This window comes from Ursus maritimus, unplaced genomic scaffold (assembly GCF_017311325.1).
Source record: "Ursus maritimus isolate PB19 unplaced genomic scaffold, ASM1731132v1 scaffold_5, whole genome shotgun sequence".
NCBI classification, from domain to species: Eukaryota; Metazoa; Chordata; class Mammalia; order Carnivora; family Ursidae; genus Ursus; species Ursus maritimus.
The window spans coordinates 13406338-13419268 of NW_024426663.1; the positions used below are offsets into that span (position 1 = coordinate 13406338).

The 12931-nt window shown below is 36.8% G+C and overlaps 1 protein-coding gene and 1 long non-coding RNA gene across 5 annotated transcripts in view; one reads left to right on the forward strand and one right to left on the reverse strand.

The window, feature by feature from the left end:
• Nucleotides 1-12931, reverse strand: part of LOC103672209 (leucyl and cystinyl aminopeptidase) — an 89997-nt gene that overhangs the window by 14600 nt on the left and 62466 nt on the right. For both annotated transcript variants that reach the window (XM_008700890.2, XM_008700891.2), the window contains exons 12-13: nucleotides 6998-7181; nucleotides 5731-5887 (exon numbers count right to left, since the gene is read on the reverse strand). In XM_008700890.2, the coding sequence (XP_008699112.2) occupies nucleotides 5731-5887; nucleotides 6998-7181 (341 nt within the window). The remainder of the gene's footprint in view (nucleotides 1-5730; nucleotides 5888-6997; nucleotides 7182-12931) is intronic.
• LOC103672208 overlaps nucleotides 5703-12931 on the forward strand; it is a 51959-nt gene continuing 44730 nt past the window's right edge. For all 3 annotated transcript variants that reach the window (XR_005832397.1, XR_005832396.1, XR_571118.2), the window contains exons 1-2: nucleotides 5703-5841; nucleotides 6221-6325. This is a non-coding gene — a long non-coding RNA (uncharacterized LOC103672208). The remainder of the gene's footprint in view (nucleotides 5842-6220; nucleotides 6326-12931) is intronic.

Below are 12931 nucleotides of genomic sequence, written 5' to 3' on the forward strand. Positions count from 1 at the left end.
GGGGGGTCTCTTAATTACATAACGCAGAGAGAACGGAGGACCTCACTGCAGTAGAGAGCCTATCTTCTGTGGGTACTCAGTGAGAAGATATTTTCCTGCCAAAAAGTATCACCTGTTGGAAGTGAGTTGGAACTTTCTGACCTCATGACTTTAGACTCCATAAATCCATAAAACAATGAGAGAAAAATATAATTCTTTACTGACAGGTAGATGTTTAAATGTTTCTGAATGCAATATTAAAGGAATACTTAAAATATCAACTACCTTGATGATCTAACAAATTAATCTATTCGAATTAGCAAGAAAATGAGGCATGCAGGCAAGAAGAGTTGATTACAGTTATTTCCCCACCCTTGACTTTTTATTTAAAAAATTTTCAGACCTGTAGCAAAGCAGTAAGAGTAGTACAGTGAATACCCATATGCTAGATTCATTGGTTTGTAACACTCATACGCCCCAGAAAAGTAGTTCAAGTTCTTTACAGAGTGTCATATTCTTCCAGAGCACACTGTCAATACCTAAAATGAACCTTAGTTGCAGCGTTTTAAACCGCTGGCGCCATTTTCTCAGCAGACCTTCTCTAAGTTAAGTCTCCTGTGGAGTTACGAGAAAGAAAAAAAGGAATCTGTGCAAGGAGAAGGACTCAAAGTTTGTGATAACATGTCAACTCGCTTTTGTTTGCTTCAAAAGCAATGAAATAGAGAACAGACACCTTGTGGAATGTGTGAGTAACAAAGGCTGCGAGTCATTGAGAGGACGTGAAGTGGAAAAATACTTTCCATGCTGACTGATAATCCAAGGGACATAAAAGCAATGCAGGAGATCCTATTGATACACACGGCTGCGTTGGACATGCTGTCTGCCACTGGCCTGACATTCTCCATGGCACGATAGCAAACCATCCCAAATGAATAAAGAATAAAAGAAAATTCAAATCTACTCATAACTGTCAAGTGGAAACAAAAGAAGGAGGAGGGAAAAAAAAGTTACATGCTTGAAATAGTACTAAAAAAAAAACTCTGGAGAAAAATGTTAGTGAGAGTTTACTAAAACATACAGAAACGAGTAGGAAAAAAAAATGGCACATTAAAGTGCTAGAAGCAAGGGAAGCCTGACACGTGAAGACACTAAAGCTAGTTCCTGAGCAGTTATTCCACTGGAGTTACAGGGTGCACTTTTACTAGTTATTTCTGGTACCAAATAGTTAAGATGAAATCCCCAAGGAGTTGATTTTACATATATGTCAAATGATAACATAATAGAGCAAAAGATTATGTTTTAAAAATAATTCTGTTTTTAGAAAGTTCCTGTTTTATCATTTTTATAAGTAACCCAGTTATATTTTAAATATTAATAAATCATATAGCAAGTGCTTTTTTGTTGAAGCGACTGCTTCAGAGACCCTGTTTTTCCATGGTTCTAACTTATTTTTTTAATTTAAACTCATTAAACAATAGAATCCAATCCTCTGATTTCATAAAATGGAAATGGCAAGTGGGGAGAGAAAATAAACAGGCGGGTTATACAAGCTACAAACATTGCGTATGCAATAAAATGCAAGAACAGTTACACAAAATGATTTTTAAAATAAAACAGACAGGAAGGATGGTGGCACTTATATTACGTATTACATTTTGATTTACTGCTTTAATTTTACACTGATATGCCCAGGGAGTTCTTTCTTGGGTCAACTCAGCTTCTTAAAAGTGAAGTGTCAGCTTTCATTGCAAAAGGTTTATCCCACCAATCCCTCATATGTCGAAGAATGACAGACTTGTAAGTGATGAAACAGGAATATGGCTGGGATCAGATGTTAACATCAGATGTGAATGATTTGACACAATTCAAAAGTGCCTCCAGACCCTATCCACCCCAACACCACAGCATACATTACAAAATGTGATATAGATGTATGTGTTATGTAGGTATGTGCAGCCTAGATAACAAAATAACCAAAATATGTCCACAACGCTCTGGTGACAACATAAAAAATTAATTAGACACCAGTCTTAATCACAAATACTGTCTGAAGATTGGATCCAAGGACTCAGAAATGTCTGCCATTAAATCTCTACAGTATCAGATTTTATATTCTGAGAGTTTTGATGGTACCAGAATGCCCTCCGAATTTTAGAGACAGTTTCTCCCTCTTGATGACCTAAAGCTAAGCTGACTTTTAACTAACAATCAAGTGTACAAAATCTACAGCAGTACATGGGCCTGTAGGCTCACACGCACTAAGCCTGCCCTTGTCCTCTAAGGATCCGTCCCCTGGGCCCCGCCTTGACGTATGTTCTTAATAAATACATGCCCGCCCAGCAAACTGGAAATCACCTGGGATGAAGACACACAGTTACTTGAGTGTCACAGAAAGAAAATATTCAAAAGATCTAACTCCTTAGATTTAATGTATCATCTGTGTTCACAGCATAGAGACAGCCTGAGGTAAGTATTAAGTGCTTTCTGACAGCAGGCGCTCAAGAGAGTTACTCGAGAGAGGCAGGGGGAAGAATGGCTTCTTCCACCATGAAATTCAACTAGCTGCACAGCTTCAAGAATATTCTGCTAACTCTTAAAGTATATTCACTACCAACACAATCCTTCAATAGTTAAAAAAAAAAAATGAGTGATACGTACTAAAGTTATAGGTTGAATAGTGTCCCCCCAAAATTTATGTCTGCTTAGAATCTGTGAATGTAAACTTGTTTGGAAATAGGTTTTTGCAGATGTAATCGATTAAAGATAAGTTCATACTGAATTCAGGTGGGACCAAATCTACTGACTGGTGCCTATATAAGGACAGGGAAATTTGGACGCAGAAACTAAGAGAGAATGTCATGTCCAGACAGAGGCAGAAATTGTAGTGATGCATCTACAAGCTAAGGAATGCTAAGTACTGCTGGCAACCACCCGAAGCTAGGAGAGATGCATGGAAGAGATTCTCCCTCAGAAGGAATCCATCTGCCCTGCCAACACCTTAATTTTGGCCTTCTAGCTTCCAGAACCGTGAGAGAATATGTTTCTGCTGTTTTAATACAAGTTTGTACTAATTTATTATGGCAGCCCTAGGAAACTAAATTACTACCCCAAATGGCATTGGTTTGATATGGCACTAATAACCCCCAAAGTAATCATGAAAATTCAATAATAAAAAAAATCCATGCAGACAATAAAGCACACTGGTGTTGGATCAACTGGATGGCCGTATCAAAAAAAAAAGAACCTTTGTGTCTAACTCATACTATACACAAAAATCAACTCCAGATGGATCATAGATTTAAATGTGTAAGGTAAAATAATAGAAGCTTTTAGAAGAGAACAAAGGAGACTATCTTTGGGTTGGCAGATTTCATACATAAAAATTAAGAATTTATGCTAATTAAAAAAACATCATTAAGAGCCTGAAAAACAAGCTAGAGGGGGAGAAGATACTTGCAAATGTACATGGCAACAAAGGAGTCCTATCTTGAATATACAAAGAGCTCTACAAATCAATCAGAAAAAGGCAGAAAATCCAATAGAAAAAACATGAAGGACTTGACCACTTAACCAAAGTGTACCTCCAGTGGTCAATAAATAAAAGGAATTCATCGTCACTAGTCATTAGGGAAATACAAATTAAAACCAAAATTGCACTATGCATCCATCTGGATGGCTAAAAGGAAAAAGATTACTACTGACACGAAGTGCTGACGAGGATATAGAGCCAGAAGAGAACTCAAATGCTCATACGCTGCTGATGCGGCACCAACTGCCATCACGCTGAACGACGACTTGATAGTACAGTCTTAACTATACATATGTTATGACTCAGCAACTCCACTTCCAGACACATACCCGTAGCAGTGCACACATACATTCAACAAAGATAGAAGAAGAATATTCATAGCAGTGCTATTCGTCATAGCTCCAAACTGCTAACAACTCAAATGTCCATCTATAGCTGAAGTGGCAACAAAAAGGCCAATCTCTTTCATTTACTAACAGCACAAAGTCAGTGCTGGATTCGAAGTTTGCCCTAAAAAAGACCAATACGTTATTTGCATACTTCTTGGAAATGTACACAAATACTATATAAAATTTTTTTTTTAACATTTTGGATAGAAAATAAATCTCAAATATTAAGTTGACAACTTTATTTTCAAGGGCACTAGACATAGGTCTGTCATTTCAAACCTTAAGCACATGGTCTACAAGTTTTTCAAATTGTTTGAATTTAAAATCTGTTTTAAAAAAATGATAGCAGCAAAGAAACAGCCTTGATTTTTTCCAACCAAAAGGTATCCTTTGAAAGATGATATTGCTACAATACAAATTAATTTAAAATACAGCAACATAACACAAACTGGGCTTCAGAGTGGAACTCATCTGGGTTTGAAGCTCAGCTTTATAATTTACTAGGTAAGTGATTTGGGGGAAGTTATTTAGTCTCCCATCTATCCAATGGGGGCAGAAGTCTGGCATTGTGTGAGGATTAAAGGAGGTAATCTACATTAAGCACTTAAGCAGGGTGTGCAGAATATAACAAGCAGTGAAATGTACCAGTTTCTGGTGTGTTTCACTCATTTGTTTGCTCAGTATTTACTGTGGGCTGAGTCACATTCTGAAGACACTGGTTTTTATTAAGGATGGTAAGAGATAGCCTCATGATACAGAAGAATGATAAAAATCTTAACAATTAGAAAAGACCTCAGGACCTCAGAAATCATCTAACTTAAGCATCACACTTGTGCGTAGGGGTTGGTGTGGCTCTTTTGGGTACAGATCAGAGATTAGGGGGAACGGTGCTTCTCAAGCTCCATATGGCCCACCAGCTGTGCACTGCCTCCCCCACTGAGAATCGTGTGTGATGCGAGAACTCATCACAGAAGACGTACAGTAGCCTAGTAACAGGCAGACAGGAGGTTGTTTAAAAAAAAAAAAAAAAAAAAGATGTAATCTTACTTCTTCCCTTCACTAGTGAGGACACTGAAACCCTAAAGCCCAATCTAATTTCTGGTTCAATACTTTCTTCCTTTGTCTGAAAGCTGCCTTTTGCCTAGTCCCTGGAAAACCTGACCAGTCTCTAAAGCAAATCCTGTTGTCAGAATGTGCTGATTCAGAGAGTAAGATGAAACAAAGAATTCATCTCTTCCTCCCAAGCTTTTAAATACTGTCAACAGTTTAATACTGAAAGATTAGTATTAAATTAGATTTAATACTAATTAGGCAACTGCTTTTAAAAAAGGTAAAGCAGTCACCAATACCAAGACTCCTTTAGTACTTTGCAGAGAAAAATATCCACCAGCATCATCCTCCATAAAAAGGTACCAGTAAGGACTCCTAAAACAGAACATTCTCAATACAAACATCACTTGTCACTTCATAATGACCACTAGGAAATCAATGGGGGACACCATTCTGCAAAAGGACCTACTTCAAGCATTTATTATATAAAAATAAACTGGGATTTGAATAGAGAAGTTTTCTTTTCATGTGACCTCATTTTGACAGCAGTGTCAGAAATCTTTATTTTGGTATTCAAACAAGACCATGTTATGCAAGCCTTTTATCAACTCTTCCTGGTAAGCAATGACATTGTGATTCAAAGTAAAGATTTCACAACTAGGAAAACAAAGAAAAGGGAAGGTGACTGGTTGCTTTTTCAGTCTATTACTCCGCGGAACAGAACTGTGAGTGACAGCATTAAAGGCAAGCAACAAAGACATGCTGGCAATAAGGGAGACTTACCACTACTCTTGAGGCCAGGTCCATGTATCCCAGCTTTTCAAGGAGGTTATAGATGAGGCCGGTCTGGAACAGGGCTTCAGTGATGGGTGCGGTATAGGTCTCATTTCCAAGGTAATCAATCAAATCAAACGCCCTCTGAAGAGATACCTTGCCTAGGCTAAAGGGTAATAGAACAGAAAAGTCAATATGCTGAGGGAGATGGACTCTATAGGCATGCAGAGAAACTTTATGAATAGACGGTGAGTCTTGAAGAACTAAAATTTAAGCTTAGAGTGGCATTCTGTAAAGTTAGACTAAATATTATTGTCTTTGATTAAGTTCATGTGTATGACCCAAGGTTAAAGATACATTTCGTGAGAAAAATAAACAAGAGCTCAAGTTTTATTCCCTAAGTCACCTGTAAATTGCTACTGACTCATGAAAAGTATTATAATGTCTTAAGTGGGAAAAGATGAAGAGTACTAATTTATTTATTACTTATATTTACCAGGTGAGGACAAGTAGCATAAAGAGGATTTGAATCAAAAAGAAAATATTTTGTTATTTGTATGGGAACTGTCAAACTTGTTACGGCAAGGTCCACCATGAATTTATGGTGAGTATATTTTAAAAAATTAACCATTTAGGAGAAATCAAAACAATGATGGCTCAGATGATGTAAGGTCACTTCATTAAAAAATGAACTTCAAAATAAGAAGGTCAAGAACAGTCAGAAAGAACACTTTTGAATATTCCATGGGTCTCTAGACCCATTAACAGCCTAAGTTGGTAATCGTACTCTTCTGAGGATATCTACACACATCACTGCCATACCTGGTTTTGGGATTCTGTAATGCACGGAGTGGTTAGGAGGCAAGCTGTACACAAGTAAGAGGGCCCCAACTCTCAGACACATCACTCAAACCAGTGGGTAAGCGCTAAGCTTTATGCCTAAACTAAATGCTGCTTGAAAAGAATTCCCTCAAGCTGGAACGCCTACATTAATTTATGCAGCAAACATGTGTCCTACTTGTTGGTATGGACAAGTCTCAATATATTATTTAAATCTTGTTATTTAACTGTGCACTATGTTGTAGTGGATGCTTCTATACAGATTGTAACACCCCTGAAGGCAAGGATTATATCTTATATCTTCCCAATCATCCAAAATAATGACACCTAACAGGCAATACGTGCTAATTCTTTGGAATTGTTTTCCTAAAGTGTTCTTTTCCGAAAAACACTTGTTTAAAAACCAACCAACCAACCCAAACCAAGCACACTGTACCCTGCAAGTTCAAAGATGTTGTTGATGAGGTTGGCTCGGTCTTTGTCACTCAGGACATAAGGATTTGTTTTCAGCTGTTTGATTAATGCTTCCCAGTCATCATCCTCATAGTGTACAATATAATAGCCATTCATGTTTGTATTGACTTTGACCCACTGCACTTCTTCTGTAAGATTGATGACACCTAATACAGACCAAAAAATGAGAGGGGGGGAGGAGAGATAATAGGGGAAGAAAAAGTATTGAATGGACGTTTTGTTTGTTTCAAAGTTAATATAATATATTGTTACATTTAATTATTCTACTGAGAAACTAAATGTCTGCCTCCTAGTGCTGTTATTTTAATGTTAGCAAAGATCACCACTCATTCATTTAAAAGAATTTTTTACTATTTTTTTTTACTTAAATTCAATTAGCCAACATATAGTACATCATTAGTTTTTGATGTAGTGTTCAATGATTCATTAGTTATGTATAACACCCAGTGCTCATCATATCACATGCCCTCCTTAATGGATAAAGAACATGTGGTTCATATATACAATGGAATATTACTCAGCCATTAGAAGGCACGAATACCTACCATTTACCACTCATTCATTTAACAACTGTTCATTTAATGGTGAACAACGCAGAATTGCCCCTTCTTCCAGAGATCTTACAGTCTAATGTAGCCAGGCAAAGAGAGTATCATATCAATGTTACTGATGGAAAAAGAAAATATGGCATTCTATGGAAGAACATAGAAGAAATGTTTCACCACCTAGTGGAGGTTAGGAGAGGTTTCTGGGAAGAAATGACATCTAAGTTGAGAGTTCAAGATGTACAGGTGTTTTAAGCAGGTGATGAGGGACTCTAAGTGTTCAAGGCCCAGAGATAAAGTGTACATGGTGTCCATGCACTGAAATGGCGTCCATGTTCATTGTGGCTAGAGGAGACAAACAGGGAGAAAGGGTAAAGGTGTGTAGGGTGAGGAAGCAGGGAAGACAGTGAAAGAACTATGTAAAATGTGTTCCATCTCAGCCTTTGTCTTTCATTACACTGGAGGAAGAATAAATGAAGCCATTTAGACAAGTTACATAATTCAAAGCTAGCAAAAAAAACATTTGGGGAGGATTAAGCTCTCATTAGGCATAAATAAATAACTCAGTTAAAATAATAGGAAAGCGATATGCATTTTTTGGGTCCCTACCGTTACATATATAAATGCTGAAAGAATTGTTGGTAATTTATATGAAATTATTTCAATTAATAAGGACTTATAAAATATATGACTACAAGAATATATTACTACAAAATCTGACTACAAATCTATATAGGATTTTTAAAAATCCTTTAAATTACCCATCGAGAAATGTCCTTTAAATAAGTTGGCAACAAAGACTTGGATTTAATATAATAGTTAAGGGTATGCTTCTAAGCATCTCCAGATTTACTATTTATTAGAACACAGTTCCATAAGCTTACTATTTTGTTTACTGCTAATCCCTCAGTGCCCAGAACAATGTTCTTAGCAGATACTCAAAAAATCCTTGGTGAATTAATAAATGAATGAACAAAATAACTATGTCACAGTAAATGTTTTCAAAACAAATCTAAATAAGGTTTATAGAGGTTTATGAAGTAAGTTTTCTTTCCAATTTTAAAGTAAGGGGTACTAATTTTTAAAAATTATCGAAGAGGAACAGAGGCAAGGAAAATAATCTAAACTCAGACGATGATAGCTCTGTGGGGTGTTCGTGCCAAGACTTTTCCTATACATGTTTTAATTGATATAATATTTCACACAGTGGACAGATAAGCATTTACCGATCAGATTCTACTCCCAGCCATTTTTCCCCTGTCTTCATATGCAGTATTCAAATATCTTCATAAATTCCATTTAAAAACCTACCACAGTTCAACCCAGCTCCTATTTGGAAATATTTAGGCTGTTTAAAAATTTTCACTATCATAATAACTCTGTATGATGGTTTTTGCACATAAAATGCTTTAGGAACACATTTAAATTTGGTACCTGAAATCTCAGGGTCTATCAACTTCAAAAGCATGAATTACTAAAATTTATCAGATTCTCTTAATACCTTAGTTACTCCAATTCTACTGGAACTACAAAGAATGTTTAATATGGAGAAGACTTATATTCTGATCATGTCTTACCATGACATACCAGATAATCAGTCTTTTACACTAAAAAAATTCTATACTAATTTCTCTTATGGCTGATACAAGAGCAGATGGGAAAGATCAACTACATTAATAGGATTTATTCCTTCTCGTAGAGCAGAATGCATTCAAGGAATAATTGTGAGGACAAAGGAGATGCTCCAGGTTGGAGACATTTAAAAAACAATGACTAATGAAATTAACTTCATCATTAACTATGGCAAAAATATCTACGTTCTTCAGGTCACCAAACACAATTTCCCGCAGAGCTTTTATCAAGAAAGAACCTTGAGAATAAGGACTAAAGAGCTCCAAATCTCCCTTTGCCAAAAAAAAGAGGCAAGAAATGATAAGTATGGCTGGATGGATGCAGGAAAATACTGAAATACAGTGTATTTTGGCTGACAAGCAATTTGCCATGTTGTAAACTTGGCCAAGTCCAGACAGTAGAAAGGAGGAAGGCAGCTGGGAGTGTACTTGAAATTATTACTATCATCTCGATGACAGAATATAAAGCAGTGCAGCCAACAGCAGAGAGAGGGGAGTTATCATTTAAAGAATCAACATATTAGTCTCCTTCAGGTCTTCTGAATGATCCGGAATGAAGGACCTTAAAAGCCACAGGTATCAAAAAGTAATAGCTTTGCACACAAGGGAGGTAACTACATCCTACAGCTCAAATGTGGATGAGGCTACCCTCATATGTTTTTAATTCATCATAATCATTAACAGATTAAGAGTTCAATTTTCACAGTCCATTGAGTATTAAAAAAGAGTAACTCCAATCTTATATGGCAGAAGCCCAGATGAGTAATTTAGTAGTGATTTTAAAAATCATTTGTCAATGAGTTATGAAAATCAACTACTGTTTTATACAGAAACATTAAAACACAGAAACAAAAAACAAGTTCTTACAACAAAGTTGAGAACTTTCCCGTGCAGCCTGCTCCAGACAGCTAGCTAGCAGCACATACGCACTTGAACCACATCCCCTCTTGTTCAAAAGCATTCCTTTCTCCAGTACCCTTTATTCTCCTCTATTTTATTGGGGGGGGGGAAGGCAAGAGCAAAGGAGGGCACATGATAAATATCTTCATTATATGCCCTTCCTTATTCTTTTTTTCCAAATGCCTTTCATTCAAAGACAACAACAGGTCTTTTAGTTTCAGATACATACTTCTGGCACAGTGATATCATGAATGTTTCAAATTAGATTTAAATAAAGATTTCCTATAGTTGAAGAGCTTAGGTCTGAGTAAGATGTGGATGAGAGAGGGGATGGGGAGGGAAAAGGGGAAAGAAGGAAGAGAAGGGAGAGGGAGACACTATTTTAGTGTTATTTCCTCAATAAATAGCTTGAAAAAATGGCCCCTTTCACACCTTCTTATGCACAACTATTAATCATTCAAAATTCATGTACATGGGGAAAAGTGACAAAGATATTGATCAAATATAACTCCTATATTTGATTGAACAAATGGACTAACCCAGCAACCGTGGCATTAGAACACATGGAAATATACTATAGATTTAACAGATAAATCACCAAGATAACACACTGTATGAAAGTCATATGGCAAAAAATAAGCCTCTGTAATCACCGTCTCTGCTACATTTCTTTTGAGAATAGAAAAAAATTAAAATGCAATTAAACGAAGAGTGCTTCTCACTGAAACATTAGGAATCAAGAAGACCCAACCGTCCTCAGGGTCAATAATGTTTTGTGAGGACAGAACATTTTCAGCGTGGCCTCTCAAAACCTGAACTGCCAGGAAGTAAAGCAGCAGCAGCAGCAGCGCGGGGAATGACATTCAAGAAGAGGAAGTAACAGACACTGCTTTCATCATCTATTGGCTCAGTTCCAGCTCCAGACTAAACCGATTATATTATAGTACATGTTGCATATTCCCCTTTATTAAGAATACTTTCAAAGGAAGGAAAATAGAAGCTACCATTTCATCAGGCTTTGAATGCTCTTTTCCTAAAACTTTTTACAGTGAGATCTGAAATTGAGTCATCTCATTACAAACTAAAATTTATTCATTTAAAAAATGTTTGTGTGCCTACTGGGTGTTAAGGTTGCAAAAGTGATTCGTATACCTTAAATAGGGAACACAGCTAATGTGGGGTGAGACATACAGTATATCAAAAGAAGAAAAGTAGAGGATGTTATTAAGACACATAAGCAGGCATTCCAACCTGTCTCGGGGGAGGAAAAGCTGCCTGGTGCGAGCAATGGGCACCTTCTTATGCACTTCCTCAGTTGAGATCTGAAGAATGAATAGCACTAGATGGAGGGAAGGGGAGGCAAGAGTGCTCTTCCCGGAGAGCAAACAGCACAGGCGAGGGCAGGAGGCAAGGCTGGGGTTTCCTACAGCAGAGGCACAGAGCGCCGCCGGGGAAGGGCTTAGGGAGAAAAGGCTTTGGCAGGAAAAGATGAGCTAGACTTTGGGACGTGAATCTCAAAAAGTTTAAGAAGCTCACAAACAAACTGAGCTGAAAAAAGTTAAGGGTAAATAAAAGCGGATTTCTTATTGTCCAATCATTTCTAATACCACCAAAAATTTACATACTATTGGGAAGTTTGAAAACTTTCCTTATTGGTCCAAAAAGAGACATGGGACTTTCTTTCTTTATTCAGGGACTGTCCTTCCAAGACCACTTAAAAGTAAAAAGTTTTGTTTTCATCCTTACACCTCTGGTTATATTAATCAAAGATTCTTAGCGTTTCAAATAATGAGCTTGTTTTAATGCTCCGCTCTAGTCAAACTGCAATGCAACTGTCATGCTCACATATTTCAACTGGCATCATAAATTATCACCACATCACAGAAAGACAACTTAGAAATGTATATTAAATCACAAAAAATAACACAGTCTTCATCTCTGAGAAGCATTCCTATGAAGAAGTTCATATAATGACAAAACATTTAAGACCCTAAACTTTCACTGAGACTTTTTTTTTTTTTAATGGAGACAAATGGTAAATCAAGTGTCCAACAGTAAGGAAAGATCAAATCGAATATTGTATATGTTTTTTTAAAAAGGCAAGATATAAAAATCACTTGTACACAACGGTATCCACTAAGTAAAAATATTTTAAAAATTATTAGAAAGAAATAATCACGAGAATAGCTGTGATGGGGTGATCTGTTCTCCATTTTCTAGATTTTACGTAAACTCCATTTAAAGATTTCTTGTTCAATAATAACATGAATAACAACAGGTAACATTTATATAGCACATAACACAGGCCAGACATCATCGTAGGTGCTTCACATAAACGGACACAATCTTCACCGTGACACTCTCACATATGATCACCACCTCCACTCCACAGCTGAGGGACTGAGGCTCAGAGGGTCACAGAACTAATACAGTCATACAAGTGAATCAGACAATCTGGCTCCGAAGTCCATTCCATTAACCACTAGGCTGCACTCCTCTCTCAAAAATATAGGCTTGAACACCAGATAGAAATTCAAACAAGAAATTTGCCCTTTCCATAAACTTAGAGTATCACTAATGGTTCCCACAGGACCTGAGATCTTCATGATCTTTCAGGAGGTAAACTGAGAGGGGCATGGTGTGGCATTCACAGCGGTGTTTGACAAATGGTCAGAAATGACATTTCGCTTTTGTTTTTTATAGACTCCTACGGGTACAACAACATATACGGTCTTCACATTTTCTTATCCCCCTCTTTGCAATCATAATTTCTTGCCCGACTTTCTTATTAACAAAAAATGTATACTATGTTCATAGGAC